A 27,840-nucleotide genomic window follows, 5' to 3' on the forward strand; every position below is an offset into this window, starting at 1 on the left:
TCATATAAGCAAATGCTCTAGATCAATCATTTAATAACATTTTAGATTGTATTTACTTATGAAGCAAGACTTGAGATGAGCTGGACACATTTAGAAAAAAATGTTTGCAATAGTTCAGTTGTTCATGAATGATATCTGTCTTCCATTTTCGGCAAACAATCCTTCCATTTATCTCACAGTGGGAATCTCATGTTCTCGCAGACAGCAGTGGAGCCTGTGGTCATGGGTTTGCTGGCATATGTATCATATTAGTCAGAGAATCTCATGATGCAATCAAAAACAAGGGCTCCATTTACAAAAGTCCCACTGCAAACCACCAGGAGGGCATTTAAGGAAATTATAATGTGACCTCTGCTCATAAACTGCTGTTTTGCAAGCACAAAAATGAAATCTGTATCAAAAGCATCAGAAGCGCACTCATTACCATTAAATTGCAAGGATTTGTGCAGCTCTATGTAATATGGATAAGACCAGACATGTAATTCGTAAAAGACTTCAAGTACTTGTAGGCAGATTTACAAATCATACGATAAATTTGACAACTATAATAGATTGGCAACAGTATGTCAACATGTCACTGCTTCGGACAAAAAATAACCACGTTTCATTAGTTACACCTCTAAGTACAATCAGAATTTCGCTTGTTGAAATTCCCCCATTTCTTATCTTAATATATAGTGGCAAGAATATGTGATTAACCTGCATTTATGAGTAAATTTGGCTAAAAATCTGGTTTGATCTTCATCTAAGTTAAAATATTGAACATACACAATCTGTTTTAACTAATAACACAAATTATTGTATTGTTCTTTTACATATTGAATACATCATTCAAATATTCAGTGTAGGTTGGAAAAAGTATATGAATCCCTTGGCTAATGACATCAGCAAAAGCTAATAAGTGTCAGGAGTTGACAAACCTGGCATGCAATTAATGACAAGAGATTGGAGGTGTGGGTTAGAGCTACTTTGACTTATAAAAAGCCCTCAAACATTTTGAGATTGCTATTCTCAAGAAGCATCTGCTGATTTGGACCATGCGTCGCAAAAAAAAATAAATAAATAAAAAGGTATCAAAAGACCTATGATCAAGATTTGTTGCCTTGCATAAAGCTGGAAAGGGTTACAAAGTTATCTAGAACATCTTAGATATTCATCTGTCCACAGTTAGACAAATTGTCTGTAAATGGAGACGATTTAGTACTGTGACTACTCTTCCTAGAAGTGGCCGCACAGCCAAAATGACTCAAAGGGCACACTGCAGAATGATCAATTAGGTTAAAAAAAAGACCTCCCACCCCCATGGCTGAATTGTTTGAGAAGAACGTGCAGCACTACGTATGGTGTAAAAAGGACACTGCATGCCAACATGAAAACATCATCCCAACGGTGAAGTATGGTGGAGGAAGCATCATGCTTTGGGACTGCTTTGCTGCTTCAGGACCTCTTGCCATCATCGAGGGAAAAATGAATTCCCAAGTTTATCAAGGTATCCTTCAGCATAATGCCAGTCTGGCTGTGTGCCAGCTGAAGCTCTGTACAAGTTGGGTGATGCAGCAGGACAATGACACTAAACATCGACATAAATACACTACAGAATGGCTTCAAAAAAAGAAAATCCACCTTTTGTAGTGTGGCCCAGTCAGAGCCCAGACCTTATCCCAATAGAGATGTTGTGGAATGACCTCAAAAGAGTGTTCACACCAGGCATCCTAAGAATATGGCTGAGCTGAAGCAGTTCTGTAAAGAAGAATGGTCCAAAATTCCTTCCGAACATTGTGCAGGTCTAATCCGCAGCTGCCGGAAAAGCTTGGTGGAGGTTATTGCTTCCAAAGCAGGATTGACCATTTATTAAATCCAGCACTGTGAATGTTTAATTGAATGTGTTCATAAGGGCATGAAAAATTATAATTTGTGTGTTGTTAGCTTAAGCACATTGTGTTTGTCTATACTTGTGTCTTTGAGGAAGATTATATCACAGTTTATGACCAATTAATGCAGAAAACCAGCTAATTCCAAAGGGCCAATTTCTTGCCACTGTAATTGGCCACTGCTACAGATCCTGATGAAGTCATCATCCCAATGTCAGTGTCAAGGGTCATCATTTTCTATTCCTCTTTGATCTGATCCATTGAAACACTGATGATACAGTATACTTTCAGTCAATGACAACAACTGGTATGACTCTTCTTAAAGGTTTTGAAATTGACATCACAGTTATTTGAGATTTCTGTGGAATGAAAAAAAATATTTATAAGTGTAAGGAAAGAGACATTATTATTTTCTGTATGTTAGGACAATGGAGAAAAAGAGCTGTCGGAATCACATTTTGAGCTTATTAAAGAACTTACTGACAATATCCCTAACTTGTCTAGAATTGTTCTTCTCCAGCTCAGATAATATGGTGGCCTCAAATGTAAGGGATGCAACCCGAAGAAAGAAGTCTCTCACACTCTCCCCTTTGGAAGACAAAATGACACATATTATACAGTATACATTGTTTATTACATTAGAGAACTATAATTTCAATTAGTCGTGGAGCAAACAACCCTTTGTCTTGCATCAAGTATCACAATGATGGCTAGAAACAAAACAATCTCATCTCCTAATCTGCATTAGATCAAATCAGACTGGTTTCATCCAGATTATGGGAAAATGTTTTCATGTGTGTATACTTTTAATTACCTTACAGAATATGTATACGTAAACACTTTTCCTTTAGATATAATTTTGTTCAAGACAGAACAGCATTTTTGATGCTTTTTGCAACCTCAACTCTTTCTAGCCTCAGCTTTGACACAAAAACTAGTTTCATGGCATTCAAAATACCTGCTGTAAAGGTTTTGGAAACCAGCCATGTGATCCTATGTCAGCCTACCTGACAGGGCAGACACAGCCCAATACTCTGCTCTGATCTCTTCTGATAGCCTAATGGCCTCTTGCTCCATTTGTGCCAACTGATCTGGGTGCTACGGAGAGAAAAATAGAAGTATATAGTGGTTAAGGCTCAAAGTTGGAAACCAAAAGGTCACCTGTTTGATCCCTGCAAATAGCAATCCAGAGCCATCACCATTGTGCCCTTCAGCAAGGTACTTAACCCCAGGATGCTCCAGGGGAATTGTCCCTGTAATTCCACACCACCATATTTATTTTCTTTTGAAAAAGTTAATGGCAGTATTGCATGCCAACATCACATGAAAAAGTTACATTATTTTCAAACTTGTGAGAGGTGATCAAAAATGAACTCACACTAAGATCCTTCTTTGTTCCAACGAGGAAGAGGAGAACGCTAGAAGGGTCATTATCTTTCATGGCATCCTCAAGCCACTCTCTTGAATAAGAGTAAACAGACATGATTCATGACAGTGCTGGTCAGAAAAGTCTTACAATACAGACAAGTGTTTCAAACCAAACAAGCATAAGAATGTACAGTGTTGTTTGTCATACCTTGCATTATCCAAAGAGTTATAATTGCTCAGGTCAAATACAACAATGATGGCTGGAAACAAAATATATTGTTTTGTTGATTTGCATAATACAAGCACATGCATTGCTTAAAGTTTCAAATATGAATATGAATATGAAATGAATAATATTAACCCTCATGCCATCCCAAATGTGTGACTTTTTTTCTTCTGCAGAACACAAATAAAGATTTTTGGAATAATATTTAAACTCTGTAGGTCCATACAATGCAAGTGAATGGTGACCAGACCTTTCAAGCTCCAAAAAGCACATAAAGGCAGCATAAAAGTAATCCTTATGACTCCATCTTCTGGAACGATGCAACCACTTTGGGTGAAAAACAGATAAATATTTCAATCTTTTTTTTTTTTTTTTTTACAATAAATCTCCACTTTCACTTTCACTTTCAGAAAGTGAAAGTGGAGATTTATAGAAAAAAAGAACTTAAATATTTATCTGTTTCTCATCCACAACTATTATATCGCTTTATGCTGCCTTTATGTGCTTTTTGGAGCTTGAAAGTTCTGGTCACCATTCACTTGCATTGTATGGACTTACAGAGCTTAAATATTCTTCCAAAAAATGTGTTTGTGTTCTGCAGAAGAAAGAAAGTCATACACATCTGGGGTGGCATGAGGGTAAATTTTCATTTTTGGACTATCCCTTTAATATAGTCTCTTTTATTACCTTGAGCTCCTCTGTAGTATGTGGATGCAATGCATCTAAATCTTTCCTGACCTGCTGTGTCCCACCTGCAATGAGAGAGACCCTTGATCTAACAATAAAACCACATAGATGACCATGTGTATGAACCACCAAAATACAAATAAATAAATAAATAAAACCTTACAATTGCAAACTGAAGGGCACTCCGAGGACCTCAAATCTCTCCATCTCAAAATCCACTCCAATAGTCGCTTTGTAAGTCTTGTTAAATGTGTCTTTACAGAATCTTGAGATCAAACATACAATCAGAATAATTAACATACAAAGTCAATCAAACAGTTTTTATTTTCATTGTACACATATTTTATATAAATGTTAGGATTCTTTATATATTTATATATTTATTTTGAAAAGATAAATTCATATTATAGACATTTACCTATTAATTAAACAAGTTTTTCCAACTGCCACATCACCAACAACAATTACTTTGGCTACATTCAATCTGAAAATGCAGAGAAAATTTACTATAATGTTTATTGGCAGTGCATTACATAAACTTTATCCAATCTAAAAAATAAAAATAAATAAAAAAATACTAAATAAAAAGAGAGAGACATACCCTGTCTTCTGTTCCTGACATGCATCTCTAACAGTAATGTTGAAGCCATCTTTGGTGTGCACTGCAGCGTCCCTTGTGAAGTACTGAATAGTTACAATACAAATACAATATTACATAAAAATTAGTGAGGCTAGGGTGTGAAAATTAAGACAAATCAAAATGTGTCACCTTTTATATAATCTGTAAATCTATCTGAATCTGGCTTCCACAGTTCCAGATTAAGCTAAATAGAAGATTAATTACACAAGAATCCTCAAAAACTTTGTAAAATACTATATGTGCTTTGAACAATAAAGCAAATAGTAAGTGTTGTAATCATGAAAACAAAACTTGTGAGTATAAAAGTGCACTGAGACACAACATACTGTACATAACTTAATACTCATGCAAACAAATCTAATATATATTGATAATATACAAAAGTTAAGAAAATGTTACCAAAGGGAGTTCACAGATGATCCTGTCTCCTTTCACAGGGGGAAGAGAGCTCATCATGTGAGAACTTTAAGACCACACCAATACAAATGCAACCACTGAATCATTCTGTCCTATGACTAGGGACAGAAATTAGTAAAAGGGGCAAAACAGGCAAAAAAGAACAAGAAGCAATTAAATTAATTCACTGGCAAAATGAATGCGCTTTTATAGTAGCTAATGTTAAAATCAGTAATAACAGTAATTTACAATTTACTATATAATTAAATCTACTATGGCAATACAATAGACAAGTCTTACAAAAAAAAGAGTAAAGGATAAACTAACTTACCTATAATTGTGCATTATTAGTTAATCGACACATTTTGTATTTTTGAGGGATCTATCCTTCTGCAGGCTTTTCGAATATTTTTTTCAGTTAACACATGAAACTTCTATGCTTCACTCTCATAGACGTAACTGTCCCTCCCGTGGCTGCGGTCGGTATTTATGGTGCACATTTAAACTACAGGACCCATAATGCCGCAGCGGTGTTCTCGCGATAACTGCGTGTGTGAACCCCTGCGATATTCTGAAAGAAACCCCGTGCAATCTTCCTTTCCCAACATGGCTCCGAAGGTGAAAAAGGAAGGTGCGTTCGGTTCATAGATTTAATACTGTAAAAACAAAGGTTATTCTGATTATATACTATTGTAATTTTGATTAAAGGTAGCTGAGGTATTTATGTTTGTGCCTAGCTGTTTTATTGTGTGCCTAGAATTATATATCAAGGTTTAATCCCATCAAGTGCTGGAGTGAAACGTCCTCGGGTCATAATCATGACGGACTTGGCATGCTTAAGATAGTCACTGTCCTGCTGTTATTCTGTCGCTGTGTCCGCGTGTTAACACCAAATTACTTTAATTGTTTACTTGCATTCAAATCAAATAAATTGTCCCAAATAAATAAGTAGCCGAATGGCACGTTGCTAGCTTGTCATCGTTAGCTACTACACACGTGGCTACTGGGTGCTAATATCTCAACTTTCCCCCATTCATAGTTTGCGATAGATTAGTGATATTTTACATATTTATCAATGTGCCCTACCTTGGACCAGCCGCACAAACGTGTCGTTTTATCGGTTTAGCACTTAAGATTTGAGATGCACATTGTCTAGCTGCTGCCTGAATGTAAATATGCTTAAACGGCAAAGAGTAGCCTAATTCTCTAAATGGGGAAATATTTAATGCTGTGAATGGTAAAGATGACAACTGTTGTAGGTTACCTTTATTCTCTGCTGACTGAGTTTGTACCCTTTTTTTTTAACCACTCCAATAATGCTGCCTAGATTTATAAAAGTATAGATCTGGAAACGCATTGAAGTTGCTCTAAATTACTTTAGTATCATAGGGCTCTAGGGTGCTCTATAGACTTGTTTGTTGAAATAAGTGTTATGCCTTAAAGTTCTAAGATTTAAACCTTTCCACAGCGGTCCCTGCTAAGACTGAGGCCAAGTCCAAGGCCCTGAAGGCCAAGAAGGCTGTGTTGAAGGGTGTCCACAGTCAGAAGAAGAAGAAGATTAGGACCACCCCAACCTTCCGCCGGCCTAAGACTCTGCGTCTGAGAAGGCAACCCAAGTACCCTAGGAAGAGTGCTCCACGCAGAAACAAGTGAGACTTGACACTATGTGCCTCTCAAGTTTTTACTTTTTTTTTTTTTTGTCTCTGGCTGACAGTGAATCACCTCTATGAGAATGTTACATTGTCTTGTTATCAGAAGTACTTTAAGGATGCAAATGATGGGAATTGCGATCAAAGCATGAAATTATGTGATTACAATTTTATAACTACTGATGCATCCTTATTTGAACATTGAGATGTAGCTTTAAGTTGCAGTGGAAGCTGTTGCATGTAGTTAAAATGTATTTCCTTATATTCTGCTAGGCTGGACCATTATGCCATCATCAAGTTCCCTCTGACCACAGAATCAGCCATGAAGAAGATTGAAGACAATAACACTCTGGTGTTCATTGTTGATGTCAAAGCTAACAAGCATCAGATTAAACACGCCGTCAAGAAACTGTATGATATCGATGTGGCTAAAGTCAACACACTTATCAGGTATGTTTTGGATTGAAGTCTGTACCTTTCTGGCCAACGAATTCTGCTAGATTGATATGTAGGATCATCTGGCCACTGGGAGAGGAACACTTCTGTGTAATGATGTAAAAATAATAATTACTCTGAAATGTGATGTCTTCAAAGGAACCACTGATGCACGGGGGGGGGGGGGGGGGGGGCATTTGATTTCTATGATACAGTGGTGTATGTAAGTTCTGAATGCTTCATTTCTAACTGCAGGCCTGATGGCGAAAAGAAGGCATACGTTCGTCTTGCACCGGATTATGATGCCTTGGATGTTGCAAACAAGGTAAATTAGTGTTTGGTAATACAAACATTTGGACATTTACATAGGTAAATGTTCTAAATGCAACAATTTTTTATTTTTTTTTTTACATTTCAAGGGTATGGTCAATCTCTGCAACTGATGAAAATTACTTTGTGCCTGAATGATTGTGATGCATTCAAAGGAACCACTGATGCTTTGCTTTTCCTTTATTGTAGAATCTGTCTACGTTCTGATCTGTGCTCAATATCATTTAATTTTTTCTTTTACAGATCGGCATCATCTAAAGTGCTCTTGGTCAGATGTACAGAAGAAATAAATGTTTATAAAAACTGTGTTGCTGTGGCTTCATTTTTTGTGACAACAGGAAAGTGCTAATAAGAGTTGAGAAATGGCCCTTGGTTAAGGAACATAAGTCTGTTTTCATGGTTTTAGTTAAGTTTCATTATCTTTGTAAATCTACAAACCACAAATGGACATCAGGATTACACAGTCACAGGATAGCAACCTCGGGAAGATTGTGATTTCAGTCTTGATACCCTGCAAACACAACTAATAATCTCTTAATGACTGAATTCATGTAATTTAAAGGTTCCTCAAAAGTTTTACTCAAAGGTGCACTCAGTAATTTTTTGAATGTCATCTTGGACTGACACCTAGCAGTGTGGATGCAGCATCATTTAAACACAATAGTTTTCAGTTTTCAATATCACTGTAGAAGTTCACAATTCACAGTCAGCCAGGAGTAATTTAATCTCTGTGTGAAGGTGTCTAGTAACAAGACTGACTGAGATTAAGCAAGTAGTATTTGGCTGGTCGTGTGATTCTAACATGGTGGACCCTCCCCATGTAGAATAATATGTCTTTAAAAAGGTTTCCGATATCACTGGAGTATTCATCTCATGTGAGTGTTTATGATTTTACATGTGTTTCAAAATTACAGTGAATTTCTTTTGAAGTAAAACTGAAATGAGGAACCTTTGAGTTTAATATAAATTTTGAAACGCACGTATAAAATGATGGCCGCTCCAAGAAGATGAAGTGTGATGTTTTTTTTTTTCTACATGGTGAGGGATCCCTCAATGAAGCAGCCATGTTTGGATCACATGACTAGCCAATTACTACTGGCTCAAAGGGATTTTCATCCAAAAACAAATTCTCTCATTGTTTACTCAAAAATACTTAAATATTAATTTGTTTTTCACCCACACCTATCATGTCTAGGGCTCCTGTTGAGGAGAGATGCCATCACACTTGTAAAACCACCATCCCCCTTAGATCAATTGTGTCATGTATTACTTTGAAATAATCATGCAAGTAAAATATTTAATTTTAATACGTTTGATAAATAACAGACTTTAAATAATGGCGATTAGCCGGTCAGAATTAGATTTAGACACGTGTGAGGTTGCCAGATTTCTATAGGTGAAATCCTCCAATCAGATCTTGACACTTGTACAGTTTGGATTTATGCTGCCATGGTGACGCTTAAGTCCCGCAATCTGGCAACCATGAGCGTGCGAGCTCTCTCTCCACTGCGAAAAGATGCTGGTTTCCTGAAACCACTGGCAGGTATGTCGGAGTTGGCGATGGGTTGACTTGTGTTCACATGAAACACGCCACAAGTTTTCAAATGTTTCACGCACAAGAAATGCGTGTCTGAAGTGGGCGAGCGATCTAGAAAAAACCCTTTTTCATGATCATAATGTGTATTCTTTTCTCAGAATTCATCATAAAATACAATAACACAGGGTAACAGGTGCATATTATGGCCATGTGTCCTAAGGGTCAATGAAGTGACGCTCATTTTTGTCCAGATCTATGAAATTAAAATACAAATAAAAATGCAATTCTCACAAACCATTTACTTGAATACACCACTTTTATGATGATCTTATTTTCAATTGCTGAGTTTAGTCATATTGATATTTTTTTCTGGGGCTTAAATGTCACGTGGCGTCCAGACAGTTAAAAAAAAAAAAAATAAAAAAAAAAAGTCCAAGTCTCATTAAAAGCTGAAATTCCTGAAAAAAAGAAATGTTGGCATGACTAGTGCAGAATAATCTTTAAATGTTATTTCTTTAAAAAATGAAGCAGTGAAACAATTGTTTTAAAATATGATTAATAACGCTTTTGTCCACTAAATCAAAGTCATTGGGTGTTAGCAACATTTAGGTAGTTATTTTGTTGTTTATGTCGACCATAAAAACCATAAAACAGAGCAGACACCTTTAGACCATCAAGACTGAGCGTGAAGTTTTAAAAAACGTCCGATATTTATTTTGACATTTTTATGAAAAGGCACATTTTGTTCATGTGGTGTAACCCAGAGAAAACGTCTTGATATTTTTGACTCAAAAATTCATAATATTTATTACATTTATTTTATTTTTTTATCTTGAAAAATGTGTTTGAAAACTTTTTGGAAATTAATGATGAAGTTGTTTATAATGTCATGTATTCAAGGTGCAAATATAGTAAATAAAGTATTATAATACTTTTTACTTAATGGTTACATTGAGAACAGGACACAAGTATTTTAAACTAGATTTTTAAACGATTTCTCATTAAAACACCTTGTACAACCTTATTTGTCAATGACCCATAAGTATTAGAAAATTATGTTTTATACTTGTACAGTGGAAATTTAAGGTATAATGCAGTTGCCCCCCTATAACAAACAAAAGTGTCCCAGTGACATATCAGGAATAAGTTGCGTCATGCCAGTGGGTATGTTGGGCAATATTTGAATAATTTACTTTTAAATAAAAATATGAACAAGGAATTGTTCATACAAAAATGATATAATAATGCCCTAAATTATTCCAAAGTCTTATTTTGTTTCCCATTCATGTTTTTTAAGATATCCATAAACAAGTGAGGAAAGGGTATATTTTTTAGAGTATTTTAAAGTAGTTCATATTCAACATTTTTGTATTACATTTTTAGAAACAAAGTTAAAATGATTAATGCAAATAAAAATATATATAAAAAAGGTTTACAAAAAGACATTTTATTGGACCACAAACAGAATTTTTTTCCACATGTCACCTACCCAGGAAGTTTGAAGATTGATCCCCCCCAACATTTTGAGGCTGAGCTAACTTCTTCGTAACAACTTAATGAGAAAATAGTTGTTCAGTTCGTTCGAAAGGTGGGTTTCTCTTTGTGGGTTTCTTTCTCTGATTCTTTGGATTTTACTACCTGCATTCCTGAACAAGTCCAATGTAATGACACTTTCTGAATTTGGATGCAAGGTTAACTATCACTTGAATCGCTGGCCCAGTGACCCCAAAGCACCTGGTACACTTCACCCCACAACCACCAATTGTGGAATTCTTTGTGTTATCTTTCCCCAAATCATTTACAGGGTTTTATTCTATTGAAAAAAATTGTGCACAAAGATTAAGGGTGAGGATGTATGCCCATGTATGCCTTCTACTCCTGCATCCCAGAGTATAAGAATGTCTTAGTAGGTTAGAAGGTTGTAGTTTAGAACAGGGCTATCATATCAGTGAAACTCAAAAAATAGTCAAGTATCTATTCTAACAATTAAAAACAAAATTTGTTCATTGTCTCTATTGTTTATCAGGTTTTCCCTCTAGTGAGGTTTGCTTGTTCTATGATAATGCATGAACAAGTGTTTAGTGTTAACAGTCACTTGAATGCGGTCTTTGGAGGGATGGACTGATAGACATCAAACTTCTGCACAAAAAGCATTGTTGTTTTAGTCCTCCGCAAATTTACGAACACTGTTTTCATGACGACGCTTGCTGAAGAAGTCGGTCCTTAGAAGGCGGTAGAAATAGATGAGAATCATGATGTTCATTAGGACCATAGTTACCAGGAAGTAGAAGGCATGGTCCAGTGATGAGTAGTTGTGTATGATGTACCAGGTGAGGTAAAACTGTGCTCCAAGCCGGAAGGTTACATAGGTTACCACATTGAATAGTTTGTTAATCGAGTAGATCAAGGAACTTTGGGACACTTTAGCCAGTTTGAGCAATAAACGTGCATGTAGGAATACACTGTTCACCTCCACAAATAAGGCCACGACTGCACCTGCTACATAATGATGTGTGAACACGGCATACAGAAAACACCAGATCACCTAGGAAAAGAAGCACAGGTTAGCAGATTAGTTTCATTTTAATTATCTGAAGGTGCTGTAAATGATGTTAGCCTCGGACAGTCTGTGCACTAACTGTCTGATGCACATGGCACACAAAACTGGAAAACGCTAACTGAGCAAAATCTGATTGGCTGGTTTGATAAAACTTCCGTAAGTAGTAGCACACAGAACTTTTTATTTGTCTGCACTCTGCCTGAAAGCCGAGTTGTGTTCACAAGTTTCCGCATTGATAGAATGAACGCTTTTGAGGATGATATAATCAAAGAATTTGCCCAAGTTTGTCAGGTTAATGACATAAAATCTTTTAAAGATATTCAGAATTTCATTTGAGGCATGTAGCAGAAAGTAAAATGGATATCCACGAGCAGAGCTGCATTTTCTTCTTCTATGGACAGAGCAGCATGAGCGCAAAGCAGGTGCGTTTTTACTCACAGACCAGTCTCGAGCTCTTAAATGCGCATCTTTGATCATTGCAGCACTGCGAGAATCAGTGACAAGCACGCTGTGAGACGGAAACCATTTGAATTCAGCACAGAATTCTACATCACCACCCTTGAATTTACTATAGTAACATTAACTGTACTTTAGGCAGAAATAGATTCATAATACATATTATCATATCACAACTTCAGCTCTATTAAATTTGTCATAGGCTACATTAGGGGAGTGAGGGAATATAATACATTTTTGTTACATCTTTTAAATATTTATATTTTGTATTTATTGTTTTGCATGTGTTTAGTGTAGGCCTACTGTTTGTAATTACAAAAATGCCATAATTTGCTTTATAGAAATCATGTTACATCTAAACACGGTAGTCAGAGGTGTAGCTACGGGACAGGCAATTGCCTGGCGCCCCAAGCTGGGAGGGGGCCCTCCAAGGGCAGCAATCACAGTTGTTTACTGCACTTGAAACCAAAGATTAGCAATGCTTAGCAGAATAGAAAGACATTTTCGATTTTATGGATTCTCATATGTTTACATTTCTTAAGAAATGATTGGATTGTCATTCAGTTTTCCTCTAAATAATGCGATCTGAATCACAAGAACGCTATTAAATTCTCATTTGGTGTGCTACATATATATAGAAAGAGAGAGTGGCACACATAGAAGAGAGTTATTACATCACAGCTGGTTCATTTTTCTGTTGAGTTTAGATTAGCAACTTGTACAATGGATTAGATCATATATTTTTCATTAAAAGAGTGATTGTGAGATGGCATTGCCAGCTTTTGAACCTATATGTTACAAAAATTAATGATTGTTAGTGAAAGATAGTATCTTAAATGCTCTATGCTTTCATCACATCAACACCTCATATTGAGAAAGAGGCCACAGAAGGGTCAGAAGCCCTCTTTGTTTCTTTCCATGCTTCCATGTGTTTACTATGGTCTGGTTACAAATACCACTGTTAAAACTATAAAAATAAACACATTTAAATTTTCATAAGGGCAAATGCAAAATACACTGACTCTCTCAGCTTTCTGCTGACCATATATTAATTTATTGACAAGCAGAAAGTATCTCAAAGTCTTTTGATTGGCTAATCTGGACGAATTGGCTCGTGTCCAATTTTTACCGCTGTCACAAAACCGGTTTGATATTTCATGGCAGACCGTGATGATGCGTTCCTGCCTTATTTAGCAGCGTAAATCTAGCAAACATTTTTATATTTGCAATTGTTTTTATAATTTTGTGTACGTTTTTAAACTTATATGTTGAATTGTATTACCCTGAATAAGAAAATAAGTTTTAAAAAACTTGTTACCACAGCTGCTGAGGGAGTGACAAAAAATTTGGCCTTTTAATACTTCTGACCTCTGTGCTACTCTCTATTTTTTTCTTCTTTTGGACAGCCGTGAAACCGTAATACTGTTTTTTAGAGTAAACGGGTAAGAAAAAATTATATTTGCTGTGGTCTCCCATTCGACACTATACAAGTTTAACCTGGTATCATTTACTACCTCATAACAAACTCGGATATGTGAAAAGTGTCCATAGGGACGTTTTCTGCATTTAATTTAATACAAATTCATCGTTTACAGCACCTTTAAATTATTCCTGTAAATGTGTATGCATACAGATTGAGCTAATTTGAGGGTCATTCTCAAAATATTTACAGTTCAGTTCAATTCAGTTTTGCCCATAAAAGCTGATGGTAAACATTTTTTAAAATCTTAACATTATTTTAATTATTCATAAAGAACTTGACTGTTGTTCTTCAGGTTATTCTTTAATTTTGTTTAACAAATGAAAGGGTTGTAACACCAATGACATATAATTAAATGAAATATGTGAAAGGAATTACAGTTAAAATGCAAATTAATAACTTTTTTTAAAATGGTGGGAAAATCACTGTACAGTTTGCACCTTTGAGCAACCTCTTCTTCCTGTGAACTTTGACCTTGGAAGTTCTTTTCCACAATTGTTTTTTTTTTTTTTTTTTTTTTTTTTTGTGCATTTTTTGTTTTTAACATTGAAAACACCAATGACATGAAATCAAGGGACAAACATTCTTTAAAATTATTTAAAATATTAACTACTTATTTCCATACTTGGCCTTGCACTAATGCTTGACCTGAGAAAGCAAAATGAGTAAAAAAATAAACACATAAATAACTATAAATGTCAAAGGAGTGGTGTACCAGCTGAACGGGACAAAGGTTTTTTCTGGAAATTTATAAATTCAAATATATTTTCTAAAAAATGTGTAAAACAATATAGAATCAAACAATTTCATATTATTTAATAAAAGGTTAGGTCATAGAATGATCTTTTTAAATTGGGTTTCTTAACTATTTTAAATCTTTTTCATGATGGAACTTCAAGTCAAGGGACATTTTTGTCACTATATGAGCCTTGAGCAATAACCAAATGTTGAGTTGTTTAATACTGATCTAAGTCAATTACATTCCACTGAGATAAGTATTTGTTGTTTTATACGGCATTAATGAGTTTCATACTGAAGGGATTTATAGTCATTATTTCACATCATTCCAACCTGCTAGAATTGCATGGATTATTCAGACGGAGGCCTTGTCAAACAATGAAAATGCAAAAAGGCCTGCTATTTAGAATTGCACACACCCCGTTTCATGCCTAGTCCTGTGTGTGAAAAAATCAATACATTTATCTGTTGCTCTAAATCTAGATGATTAAAATCCTTCTACAGTGCACAGGTTGCGACACATTAGTCAGGTCTGAATAGACTTTCAAGGAACTGTCTCCCAACCCGCAGTTTTAAAACATTATTCATGGATGATGTGATGTGTGTTGACTTACCAGAAAATGGTGAAGTAGAAATTCCCAAGATTCTTTAGCATACCCACTAAAGATAATGTCACCAGCATCCTGAATGAAATACCCTGTTGAAACAGTTCAATGCTTAATTTATTGACTGGTCAAACCCTCTCATATCATCACATTATTATTTTGAAGGCATTGGCAGTGATAATTTCTAGTCCCTCTTGACTGTGAAACTTGTTTACACTAGGGTCACTCAATGAGTGTTACAGAGTAAGGTGCCATTGTTTGGCACAGTTTCTATAGAGTTGCCAGAAGAAACTCTGGGCCTTGAACAATGTTTATGACACCATCTCTTCAACCATGATAACCTTTTCCACATGAAAAAGAGGTATTACTGAGAATTTGGTTGTTGAAGAATTGAGAAGAATGGGTGTAACTAATTTTCCTAGATGTCATGGAAGTCCCTTGCTATATAATCTGAAGTATGAAGCCTAACTAATGAGTTGTTTGCATTTTAACACTTTATATGTAAACATACATATGAATACCCAAGGTTTTGTAGTTTTTGCATATTAGAAGAAACTCCAGTTTTAATTCTTTAGATGAGTGTGAAAGAAATATACCTATAATTATTACATAACATCAAAGACCTGAGTTACAGCACTGCTTAAACTCTTATCAAGAGATCAAGGGTAGGAGAGGCAATATACAGTCTTGTATACCTGACTGAAAGTGCAGTAGAACTTGAACTAGAATGATATAGTACAATTATTATTATTATTTTTACTTATTACAGTTGTGCCTAGGCTCATTGTGTTGCAATATAATACTGTATGTTAGTGCAATGTGTTGTCTACTGACCAGATGAGACAATGATTAGCAGGTAGGATAAAGGGGTGTAGGTTGAACGGATTTCATGCACCATCACAGGACGCTGTATAACACTGTTGGAAAAGATTCATGCAGACTTTTTACAATGTCAATCATGCAGAGGACCACAATCAAACTGACAAAAATTGGCTCAGTAACTGGCAGTTTAAACAGTTTAAGCTCCTCCATTACATGACAAACAGGCACAAAGTGTTGAAACTCTGGTTTGAGGGGGTGAAATGATTCATACAGTCGTAATGACAGTATAATTTCCTTTAGGCTGCACAGTCTCCAATGGTTCTCTTGATTCATGCCTGTCTAGCAAGTTTTTCTTGTTCCTACATTGGGAGAGATACAGTTAAGGGAAGACCTAATTTCTTCAATTTTGTGTATTTTTCATACTGAATTGTTTTAGATCTTCAAATGAGATATAACATAAAACAAAGGCAACCTGAGTAAACACAAAATACAGTTTTCATATATATATTATTGAAGCAAAAAAGTTATCCAACACCTATATCACTCATGTGAAAAACTAACTCTCCCCTTAAACTTCATAGCTGGTTGTGCCACCTTTAGCAACAACAACTGCAACCAAACGCTTCTGATAACTGGAGATAAGTCTTTCGCAACACTGTGGTGGAATTTTGGCCCACTCTTCTTTGCAGAACTGCTTTAGTTCAGTCACATTGGAGGGTTTTCAAGCATGAACTGCCCGTTTAAGGTCCAGCCACAGCATCTAAGTTGGGTTGAAGTCAGGACTTTGACTAAGCCACTCCAAAACTTTTAATTTTGCTTCTTTTGAGCCATTCAGAGGTGGACTTACTCCTATGCTTTGGATCATTGTCTTGCTGCATAATCCAGTTGCGCTTGAGCTTCAACTCGGACTGATAACCGGACGTTCTCCTTTAGGATTTTCTGGTAGAGAGCAGAATTCATGCTTCCCTCAATTATTGCAAGTCACCCTGGCCCTGAAGCAGCAAAGCATCCCCTTACAATCACACTACCACCACCATGCTTGACCGTAGTAGGTATGATGTTCTTTTTGTGGAATTCTGTGGTTGATTTACACCAGATGTAATAGAACCCCTGTCTTCCAAACAGTTCAACTTTCGACTTATCAGTCCACAGAGCATTCTCCTAAAAGGTTTGAGGATCATCAAGGTGTGTTTTTGCAAAATTCAGATGAGCCTTAATGTTCTTCTGGGTTAGCAGTGGTTTTCGCCTTGCCACTCTTCCATGGATGCCATTTTTGGCAGTCTCTTTCTGATAGTAGAGTCATGAACAGTGACCTTTATTGATGTGAGAGAGTCCTGCAGTTCCTTGGATGTTGTCATTGGCTTTTTTGTGACTTCCTGGATGTCGTCGCTGTGCTCTTGGAGAAATTTTGGAAGGACGGCCACTTCTGGGAAGGTTCACTACTGTGCCAAGTTTTCTCCATTTGGAGATAATGGCTCTCACTGTGGTTCTTTGGAGTCACAGAACCTTTGAAATAGCTTTGTAACCCTTCCCAGACTGATGTATTTCAATCACCTTTTTCCTCATAATTTCTGGAATTTCTTTTGACCTTGGCATAGTGTGTTACTGGGTGAGACCTTTTAGCCAACTTCATGCTGCTGAAAAGTTCTATTTAGGTGTTGATTTGATTGAACAGTGCTGGCAGTAATCAGGCCTGGTTGTGTTTAGTCCAGCTGAACCCCATTATGAATGCAGTTTCATAGATTTGGGGATTTAGTAACTAAGGGGGCAAATACTTTTTTAAACAGGCCCAGTTGGTATTGGATAACTTTTTTGCTTCAATAAATAACATTATCATTTAAAAACTGTATTTTGTGTTTATTCAGATTGCCTTTTTTAATGTTAGATTTTGTTTTAATTTTTAAAACAATTTAGTATGAGATATACACAAAAACAGAAGAAATCAGGATGGGGACAAATACTTTTTCACATCACAGTATGTAACTGAAGGTTAGGTACTACTACTAATGAATTTAATGTAATTTGTACTTTTTCTGAAACTCTACCATTCGGTCTACTGTTGCCTAGGTGTCTCATAATAGACATAACATGTCAAGGTGTTATTCCATAGCACAATTTGTATGCTATGACACAACATGTGTTGTGATTCCATAAAAGCACAAAGTTTGTTTTCTTTTCATTTTACAATGTGATTTAGATACTAGAACTGCAATTTAATTGTTTGGTGCTCTAATACTGTAAAGACTGGGACACAAATGATCTATTAAAACCCAACAGAGCTGCATAAAACTCACCAAGCAACAGCCCAGGTGCCAGTCAGCAGGGAGTGCACGAGAGAAACTGAGAGGTTCTTCCATTTCCATGTCTTCCAGGGGTCTGAGTCCACCATCCTGGGACAGGGCACAGTCTGTAGTAATTTATGAAGGATCCTGAAGGCTACGGAGCAGCAGAGTACATACAGGGCTGGATACTTCTGGACTTCATTTAGCCATGTGTCCATCCTCCACCACTGTTTCTTTCTGTGTCTCCTCTCAGACAGTGAGTCCTTGTTATGTTGTTTACTTGTAATTCTGAACTTCCTGTGCACTGTTTTACACTCTTTCCAACACTGTCCAAATTAATTGCTTTGGTTTCTTGAAAGTTTCCAGTACCTCTCTTTCACTTCGTATTTGACTTTAAATCTTTGTATCTATTCCCCACCCTCTATAACTTTCTTCCACGTGCTGGTGCCTGTCAAAGGTGTGGTAATCTGTCACAGTACCTGTTTGTTGAACAGTGATTGGTGAATGAAGAATATGTCCATGGGAGTGTTACCAAAGGGAATGCTGGCTACACCTCTTTTCCTTGAACTTTCTCTCTCCATCTCCCTATATTCCACAATCCAGCAAAAACGATTCTCGTATGCGGTGATACAGTTGACTGTTGTGTCAACTGTGTGTGGGAGTGCTGTGTATGTGTGTCTGGGTGGGTGAGCACAATAGAACAATAGAGACCATTTAAACTCAGAGTCATACTGCTGTCCTAAATAAATGAAATGTCCTGTGCTTTGCAGTTGGATCAAATGACTTCATTCACACTGTCATTCCAGATAGGAATGGTTTCATTACCAGTTTGTTGTGTTTGTTTGATCTGTAACAACAGCATGTCACTTTACAACCCAGAATTCATCTTTACTGGCCAAGTTAAACTTACAAGGAATTTGACCTTCAATTTGACTCAACAGTTTGTTGCTCTACATCCATATTTATTGGAAAATGTTATTGCAAGCATTTAAATGTATAGCTGAATTGATTAAAAAAGGAATAACAAGTTAGTTCACACTGAGTTCTAACAATTTAGGAATTAAAGGTATATTCCGGGTGCAATACAAGTTAAGCTCAATCGACAGCATTTGTGGCATAATGTTGATTACCACAAAAAATAATTTCCACCCATCCTTCCTTTTCTTTAAAAAAAGTAAAAATTGAGGTTACAGTGAGGCATTCACAGTGGAAGTGAAGGGGGCAAATTTCTGGAGGGTATAAAGGCAGAAATGTGAAGCTTAAAAGCACTTACATTAATTCTTCTGTTAAAACTCATTATTATTTGAGCTGTTAAGTTGTTTAAATCGTCATTTTTACAGTCGTTCTAGTGTTTGTTTACATTACATTATCATGGCAATGCTATAATTTTACACAGAAAAGATAAGCAGTTTTATCACACTAAAATCATGTTTACATGCATATTGTTTGGGTTTTGTGGCTATACTTTTGAAATAATTAGTTTTTTTTTTATGTTTACAGATTTGCACCATTCATTTCCATTGTAAGTAAAAGGAGGTGCAAGTCAAAATTTATTTTGTGCTAATCAATATTACTCTACAAATGCTGTCAAATGAACTTAACTTGTATTGAACCCGGAATATTCCTTTAAGCCTAATCTTTAACTGTATCATAACAGTACTGAGCACCATGAGAACTTAGGTTGACTAAAAGTGGCAGACTTTCAGGCACACCCATGCAAAGCTCTGTGACATCTTAAGTTGGTTGTTTAGCAGTTTTGTGACTTGTATGTATGGGGGATATGGGACGGACAGGTTTAATGTGTAGAGTTTGCCATCTACTGGTGCTAATTTGAACGGCAACTGAGCAGTTGTACTTGAGAACTAAATAGACCGGTTTCCTCATGATAACCACAACCTTTGGAGAGTTACGTGAATATAAAAATCCCATAGGGGTTACTTTCAGAACTAGGCGGACACCCTTGGGTAAACATACAGTAGACTGGTAAAATGGGTGAAGTAAATTGAAAAACCGAGAATAACATGATGCATTTAATTCAAATTCCTGAGTAAACTCCTTTCATGTTATTATTTCAGTGTATTTTTAGGCTTTTGATATCAGCCTTAATGTCTGCCTTACAAGAAATGCCCTTGTAGTGTTTAATCAAAAACCATTTGGAAGTAAATGGGGCCAATCCGTAAAAGTTAAAATACTCACTGTTTCAAAAGTATAGACAATATGTGTGTTAACATGATTTTAGTGTGATATAATCACTTACTAACCATTTCTGTGTACATTTATAGCCAATTTTACAACTTCGTTGCCATGACGATGTAATGTCAACAAACCCTAAAACGGCTGTAAACATGACGGTGTAAACGACTTTACAGCTCAAATAATACATGAGTTTTAAAAGTGCCTTTAAACCCTCCAAAAATTGGCCCCATTCACTTCCATTGTAAGTGCCTCACTATAACCTCGATTTTTGCTTTTTTTACTTACAATGGAAATGAATGGTGCAAATCTGTAAACATAAAAAAAAAAAAAACCTCATTATTTCAAAAGTATAGCCACAAAACCCAAACAATAAGCATGTAAACATGATTTTAGTGTGATAAAACTACTTATCTTTTCTGTGTAAAATTATAGCATTGCCATGATAATGTAATGTAAACAAACACTAAAACGACTGTAAAAATGACGATTTAAACAACTTAACAGCTCAAATAATAATGAGTTTTAACAGAAGAATTAATGTAAGTGCTTTTAAGCTTCACATTTCTGCCTTTATACCCTCCAGAAATTTGCCCCCTTCACTTCCACTGTGAATGCCTCACTGTAACCTCAATTTTTACTTTTTTTAAAGAAAAGGAAGGATGGGTGGAAATTATTTTTTGTGGTAATGAACATTATGCCACAAATGCTGTCGATTGAGCTTAACTTGAATTGAACATGGAATATTCCTTAAAGTATAAATTTAGGACAAAATGCAATGTATTGCAATGTATAAAATATAATAAAATATTAATTTCTTTATTTACCATTTGAAAAAAAACATCTTTCACTTGAAAGGCATTTTAAGGCACCAAACTATCATAGACTGTCCTCGTGGAGATCATATCTGAAGCAAAATGTAAAAAAAAAAAAAAAAGAAAAAAAAGAAAAGGGAGTCATCAAACCTGTGGATATAAATGTTTCTGCGTCACTAATCTATTTCAAAGTATTTCTCTGGAAAAATAACCTACATACAAAAACATTATGACAAACGAAAGGAAAAGATGAAAAAAGATGAAGTATTGTACACAATACAAACAAATGTGTTCAAAGCATTTTAATTTTGGCAGATTCTTAGCCTGATATTCATCTGCAGCAGATTTGAAGTTCCGCATCACATACTGTATATGCTGTTTTAATCTAATAAATTCGGTTAAAAAAAATTCAAAAGTGGCTTAAAGACTCATCTAAATGTCATCTAATTACAAAATTAAAGGTGCACTCAGGAACTTTTGTCTTTGTGTCATCTTGGACTTACACTGACACCTAGTGGCTTGGATGCAGCATCATTTAAAATCAATAGTTTTCAGTTTCTGATGCCATTGTAGAAATGTAGTATTCACAGTCAGCCAGGATTACTTTAATCAATTAGTGAAAGTGTCAAATAACAGGATGGTTACTGATATTAAGCGAGTAGTATTTGGCTGGTCATGTGATTCTAACATGGCAGCCCCCATGTGCGGACCCTCTCGATGTAGAATAAAACAGCTTTTATAATGTCAGTGATATGACTGGAGTCTTCATTGTAATGTGAGTGCTCATGATTTCCTACATATATTACAAAATTACAATTCATGTCTTTAGGAGTTAAACTTTTTTAACGAGGAACACATTACTGAGTGCTCCTTTAAATATGTCAAGATTCTCTGTTTAAGCTTATTTTAGAATAATGCAGATAAATCACATCAATGCATCAAACTTGTGTTACAGGAACATTTCTGCTTCATTAGGAAAGGTACTCAGCAGCAGTCAATACAAATTGCTGCCTCATAATACAACAGCCTTCAGCAGAGGAAATGACAAATTAGTATAGTAAAAACTACAAACTGAAAATCCATAATTCATGCTTGCAAATTCAGACCATTCTGCACTGCTCAGCTGATAATAAAAACTCTAGGGCCTTCATCTCTCATGGGCGGCAGGCACTCTATGTTTTCAATGAGGATGTGCTTGTCCTCCCTCTTTGATGGGCTCTCCTGACCTAATGGCTGACAGAGGTTGCTTCTCAAATCTTCAAAGCACACATCCAAATCTTTGAAGAGGTGCAGCATGCTCACTCCGATCACTATCACCAAGAAGCCCCCAATAGTGCCCACCACATCTACTCCTGACATGGCTCCCCACTCTTTAAACAGAATTATGGAGGTGCTCAGGACAACAGTAGTGAAGAAGACATAGTAGATGGGGTAGACCAGGAGCGTATTGAAGGTGTCCAATGACTTGTTCAGATAGTTGACCTGGATGATGATGGATCCAATTAAGGTAAGCAAAAGGATCCAGGTGAGAGGGTGTCGGACCACAAAATGGTCAGAGAAGGCGGTGCGGATCGCAATGCCAAGGCCCTTGACTGAGGACACAGTAAATGCTCCGAGCAAAGAGCAGATGCTGATGTAAATTAATATGTTGGTTTGACCAAAGCGAGGAGAGAAATGGAAGATGAGGATCAAACAAGTTACCAGCAGGATGCTGGCAAACACCAGAAAACCTTCAGAAGAAGCAGAATATGTGTAAATGCTTCTGCATTTAAAGTGATAGTTCACCCAAAAATGAAAATGGTAAATTCTGTCATCATTTACTCACCTTCATGTTGTGCCAAACCAGTATTACTTTCTTCCATGAAAGGTGGATGGGAGGCAGAATGACAGTCTAAGTCATCATTCACTTTCATTGCATCTTTTTCCATAAAATGAAAGTGGTGACGGAGACTAAACATTCTGCTTAACATCCTATTTGACAGAATCTTCATTTTTGGGTGAACTATACCTTTAAGTTCAGTTCAGAATTGGGCTAAATGTCGATTACAAAAGAGTCCCAAGATTAGATAGACACAATAATTAAATTGTTCATAGTACTAACCAGGGTCTAGCAATTTGTATGTCATTTCTTTAAGAGTTGTCACCTCTTCCTCTTCAGGTGCATGTATAACCATTATAGTACTTCCCAGTATGCTGAGCATACAGCCAAGTTTTCCCAGAAGATTCATTGTTTCTCCGAACAAGTGAGAGGACAGCACTGCACTGAAATAAGAGTAAACAAACATTAACATTAGTACCTTTAATTTACTTCTAATAAATAACCCAGAAATAACACAAAAAGCTATTTCTATAACCCAAGGGCCATTCTTATACATAGTAAACCATACTGAAAAAAGGACAGTTGGCATTTAAAGAAGCATTAAATGTTTGTGTAAATTATGATCTTATGACTTGAGTACTTCCTGGGTGGGAATCGGTGTGTAGGAGTGGCATATGCTTATAATAATCATCTCATGATGTGCGTGACTGTTTTTCTTGAAATTATGTATTGATGTGTTCTTTGAACAACCTGTTTGCTAAGATGACATCTGCCAGAGTATCTACATCATTTGGACCTCTGTAAGACTATGCAGCTTTGTGTAGATATACAGTATACTGTGTCTGTATAATTACACATGATAGGAGACATTCTGTGACTATTGCCACATCCATACTAATCTGTTTTCCTAATGTCATTATTATCCAAAGTATGCAGTAATGGAGATCGTTTTCGAAGTGCTCTATTTCGGTGAAGGAAAATGCAATTCCAGTGGTTATGATAGGCGTAAACATATAAAAATCAATGCGTTTTCAAATTAAAAAGTATTAGTGTGGATGTTGCCTAAGTGTGCGGGTCCTTAAAGCTGTATTTAAAGGGATAGTGGATTTTCAATGGATTATTTCTGCAGATGTAAAAACTTAAGTGTTAATGGAAATTTAAGATGTCTAGCACAGAGTGTGGCACTTTCATAACACTGGTCTGGATGTCTGGCCAAAGATTTTGCCACAATGTGCTCTTTAAAGGGATAGTTCATCCAAAATCCATTTACTAACCCTCATGCCATCCCAGATGTGTATGATTTTTTTTATTCTGCAGAACACAAACTAAGATTTTTAGAAGAATATTTCAGCTCTGTAGGTTCTTACAATGCAAGTGAATGGTGACCAGACCTTTGCAGCTCCAACAATCACATAAAGGCCACATAAAAGTAATCCATAAGGCTCCAGTGGTTTAATCCATGTGCTCAGAAGCGATATGATAAGTGTGGGTGAGAAAAAGATCAATATTTAAGTCCTTTCTTTATACTTTGTCTCACAGAAATTATGACTGTTTTCAAATAGGTTACCCTCATTTTCCATTGGTTGGGCGAACAGATAGTCCCACCCCAAATTAATTCCATTGGTTGAGACAATGTTGCTGTGTCTGGTTGGTCAGTATGCTAAAACAAACAGAGCAATGTTTTGATAGTGCCACAAAGCCACAGTCTTTATGCTTTCCAGGGAAATCAACCTACAAATGGCTTACTTATAATTGCCTCTACTAAGTTGGGATCAGAGAAAATATTTTAACATTGAATAAATTACACACTTCAGCTTAAAATAATCAAGCTCACAAGAATATTTTTGCCTCATTCTTGACTTCTAGAAAAAAAAAAAAAAAGAAACAGCAAGTATCAAACAAGTACATATACATGTAGTCATTTATAAGATTCTTGCTAAACACAGAAAAAGTTGTACAACATAACTACTTGTAATTATGGGTCTTACTTGAGCCGTATAGCTCAGCCAGATTTTCTTTAATTGCACAAAGCATATTGCAATTCAGGATGTACAGAATGCTCACATATGAGTTGAATAATATATTTATTTCAACATACACTGATCCTCTCTTTCACAGGCTTGTAAAGTTTACATAGCAGTATGTGGAGCAAATTGTTGCCGACTGTAAACATGGGTGGTGACGTTACCTGATAAGAACACTGAGAGCTCCTAATGGTGTTACCACCGTGGCTGGAGCAAACATGTATGCAGCAAAGTTTGCTGCCTCACCTCCACCCACTAAGCAAAAAAAAAAAGAAAAAAAAAAGATGTTACCAGAGTCTGTTAGAGTCAACATAGCAGAATAATTTACAATTGCATTGCACTTACTGGTCAAAAGGCCACCCCACCACAGCCAGTCCTTGAGGTAACCATGGCCTCCCTCAGCTAAACAAAGTATTTTCAGATATTTAGTTTAGTTTATTAAAATGAGACGGAATCCTCATAAGCTAAGCCTAAAAAAGGGGAACTGGTTTCAACCAATTTCACAACTGATGTTTAGTCAAGTACAGTAAAAATATTCATTATCTTAATCAGTGTTATTGTCATTTTTTTTTTCTTCAGTAAAAAATATCTAAAAATCCTTAAAAAAAAAATCAATACATTTACTTCTTATTTCAAAAGCAAGAATATCTTGAATTAAGTCTATTTTTCTTACTATATTGCCATAGTTTTTTATTTTTATTTTTTTTAAGGATATACCCAGTGATGGGCACAAATACATGAAAATGTATTTAAAATAAAAATATAAAATACCTCCATGTAAAATTGGCCATTCAATTAAGTATCGCTATTAGGCTGAAATCCATCTAGACCTATTCTGAATGCAAAGAACATTTTGGTGTGGTACCAAAAAGTTGCAACACAACATGTATGTTGGAAGTTCATGTAGGCCTACTTCCAAAATCCATTACATTTTTACACTGACATGAATACCAAACTTAAATGTATTTAGATACAAATGACATTTGATTTTTTCAAAGACTTAAAAATAGTATTTTGTACTTCAAATACATGTATCTGAAAAACTGCCCATCCCTGGATATACCTCATAAAATTTTGTTAGATTTCGACTAACAAAACAAACAAAAAAAGAAAACAGTTTGCTAATAGGGTAACATCAACTTAATTCAAGATACACTCTATGAAAGTATCTTGTGCAATTTTGCCTCTCAAATGTATGTTTTCTCGAGGATGTTTAGACATTTTTATTGGAAAACAAGACTGGTTAATAATGGTTAATTAGCATTAAATCCAAATACCCACATTTATGTGACTGGTCACACTCACTTTAAAAATAAAACAAATGACAAATATCAACATTAAATAAGTATTATTTTTTTACAGAGTTTGATTCAGTCTGTAAAGAGAAATTAAAGTCCTTTTTAGATTGACTAAATGGATCCTATTCTATTATGTAAATATTGATGTAAATGACCTGACCTGCCCTCATCTCCCCAGTGTTGGCCAGACGCAGCAGTGCCTTCTTTTTCAGAATAACACTTCCTCCTATCAGGAAAGATGAGAGTATGGCCAGTGTCAAGCCGGTCCAGAAATTGTAGTTGCTCCATTTGTCGATGGCTAGTGCTACTTTTTTGACTGTAGAGTTTACATTGGAGTGGCCTTCACTAAAAGATGTGTTTCCAAGTCCCGTGTCAAAAATACAAACAGAGGTAGACGTGGGACAGAAAATTCTTATGACTGAGCCTGGGCAAAAGAAGAGAGGAACAGTAGCTATGTTAAAAATGTCAAATAATATTATACTGGAATAACCCAGATTACCAACACACTCTCATTTTCATAACAGATTGTTCACATGAAAAACAAACACCCTTTTTTAGAACTTTTAAGCTTTGAAATTCTAGTGTTATCAAACAAAACAAAAGAACATAGGTGTCAATTAACCTCAGACATACAATGAGAAATGATTGTCCTTTAAACAAACTGTATACTAGATATAGAAACAAACATGATGTCATCCTTTCCACAATAGCCCAACATAATCCAAATCAAGTGTAGTGTGCAACAATTACAAATAGACTACTGAGACCAAATATCACCCCAACAAAACCAACTCTGAGCTCTCACATTAGACACACATTCACGAGCCAAACCCTTTTGTTATAAAGTCGTAAATGAAAAAAGAAATAACAAAACCTCTTACCATTTATACATGAATCGGATGGCAGATATATGTCTTTCATTGTATTTCACACTTCTCCAAACGACGGGTAGAACTTATCGAAATGAAGCCATTTAAAAACAAAACTAAATGTTATTGTTTTTTAATAATCTGCAAGATATTTTTTGCACATTTGCAACTGTCCTAATAAACGTTTTGCATCAGTGCCATCCGCGCGCGTAACTTCACACTGTAAACACCACAGTGTCAATAGATAGCTACCTGTTGAGCGAGTGCACGCGAACACGGTCACGCGCAAAGCAGGTATCTACTGCCACGCCCGAGGACAATGGGGCTCTCGATTTACTCAGCATGCGGAATAACAAACAAGTCGTTGTTAGGAGGGATAATGACCTTTCATGTAACACAATAAGCAGAACTTAAAACTTCCTAATTAAACAAAGTGTTTATATTATGATTAACGCAGGGGAGGAAACAGTGAGTTTTGGCACACAAAAATATAATAATTCCGTATTAGTTTCACGAGCTGCCTTTTAATACAACATAATTCGAACAAGAAAGGTGCACTTCAATTGCAATATCAACTACTATTGAAGGATAAGGATTAGTGACACAGATTTAGTTCATTATTAGGCCTTTGTTAGATTTTTTTAATGGACATCATTTTTTCTTTCATGTCAATGCTGTTACAATCAGCCTTCATTATTATTTCATCATTACTGCCATAACCTGCCGACACCTGATACTTT

At 35.9% G+C, this 27,840-nt stretch overlaps 5 protein-coding genes and 2 non-coding genes across 7 annotated transcripts; 3 read left to right on the top strand and 4 right to left on the bottom strand.

Moving 5' to 3' along the window:
* Window positions 1-16: 16 nt before the first annotated feature.
* Window positions 17-5,637, bottom strand: LOC127428612 (ras-related protein Rab-34-like). Its single transcript, XM_051677053.1, has 11 exons — window positions 5,520-5,637; window positions 5,192-5,307; window positions 4,754-4,836; window positions 4,571-4,636; window positions 4,316-4,417; window positions 4,153-4,217; window positions 3,448-3,499; window positions 3,250-3,331; window positions 2,879-2,969; window positions 2,352-2,459; window positions 17-2,230 (listed from the first exon to the last, which is right to left on the bottom strand). Exons 2-11 carry the CDS (start codon window positions 5,246-5,248, stop codon window positions 2,163-2,165), a joined length of 774 nt encoding a protein of 257 aa, XP_051533013.1. The 5' UTR covers window positions 5,249-5,307; window positions 5,520-5,637; the 3' UTR covers window positions 17-2,162.
* On the bottom strand, window positions 2,323-5,245 carry LOC127428577 (ras-related protein Rab-34-like). Its single transcript, XM_051677006.1, has 8 exons — window positions 5,192-5,245; window positions 4,754-4,836; window positions 4,316-4,417; window positions 4,153-4,217; window positions 3,448-3,499; window positions 3,250-3,331; window positions 2,879-2,969; window positions 2,323-2,459 (listed from the first exon to the last, which is right to left on the bottom strand). The coding sequence occupies exons 1-8, from the start codon at window positions 5,243-5,245 to the stop codon at window positions 2,323-2,325; spliced, it is 666 nt and encodes a 221-aa protein (XP_051532966.1).
* A 105-nt stretch (window positions 5,638-5,742) lies between the features above and the next one.
* LOC127428615 (60S ribosomal protein L23a-like) lies at window positions 5,743-7,908 on the top strand. Its single transcript, XM_051677056.1, has 5 exons — window positions 5,743-5,819; window positions 6,657-6,837; window positions 7,111-7,287; window positions 7,528-7,597; window positions 7,846-7,908. Exons 1-5 carry the CDS (start codon window positions 5,795-5,797, stop codon window positions 7,858-7,860), a joined length of 468 nt encoding a protein of 155 aa, XP_051533016.1. The 5' UTR covers window positions 5,743-5,794; the 3' UTR covers window positions 7,861-7,908.
* LOC127429421 (small nucleolar RNA Z17) lies at window positions 6,956-7,026 on the top strand. The gene has a single exon (XR_007895283.1). It is a non-coding gene; the product is annotated as a small nucleolar RNA Z17 (small nucleolar RNA).
* LOC127429417 (small nucleolar RNA SNORD42) lies at window positions 7,382-7,446 on the top strand. Its single transcript, XR_007895279.1, has one exon. It is a non-coding gene; the product is annotated as a small nucleolar RNA SNORD42 (small nucleolar RNA).
* Window positions 7,909-10,565: 2,657 nt separating the features above from the next.
* Window positions 10,566-18,735, bottom strand: LOC127428613 (TLC domain-containing protein 1-like). The gene is made up of 4 exons (XM_051677054.1): window positions 18,095-18,735; window positions 15,813-15,895; window positions 14,988-15,070; window positions 10,566-11,684 (listed from the first exon to the last, which is right to left on the bottom strand). Exons 1-4 carry the CDS (start codon window positions 18,298-18,300, stop codon window positions 11,301-11,303), a joined length of 756 nt encoding a protein of 251 aa, XP_051533014.1. The 5' UTR covers window positions 18,301-18,735; the 3' UTR covers window positions 10,566-11,300.
* A 2,274-nt stretch (window positions 18,736-21,009) lies between these two features.
* Window positions 21,010-27,349, bottom strand: nipal4 (NIPA like domain containing 4). The gene is made up of 6 exons (XM_051677049.1): window positions 27,113-27,349; window positions 26,392-26,655; window positions 25,279-25,335; window positions 25,098-25,188; window positions 23,192-23,352; window positions 21,010-22,820 (listed from the first exon to the last, which is right to left on the bottom strand). Exons 1-6 carry the CDS (start codon window positions 27,150-27,152, stop codon window positions 22,210-22,212), a joined length of 1,224 nt encoding a protein of 407 aa, XP_051533009.1. The 5' UTR covers window positions 27,153-27,349; the 3' UTR covers window positions 21,010-22,209.
* Window positions 27,350-27,840: the final 491 nt, after the last annotated feature.

Source organism: Myxocyprinus asiaticus, chromosome 38 (assembly GCF_019703515.2).
Source record: "Myxocyprinus asiaticus isolate MX2 ecotype Aquarium Trade chromosome 38, UBuf_Myxa_2, whole genome shotgun sequence".
NCBI classification, from domain to species: Eukaryota; Metazoa; Chordata; class Actinopteri; order Cypriniformes; family Catostomidae; genus Myxocyprinus; species Myxocyprinus asiaticus.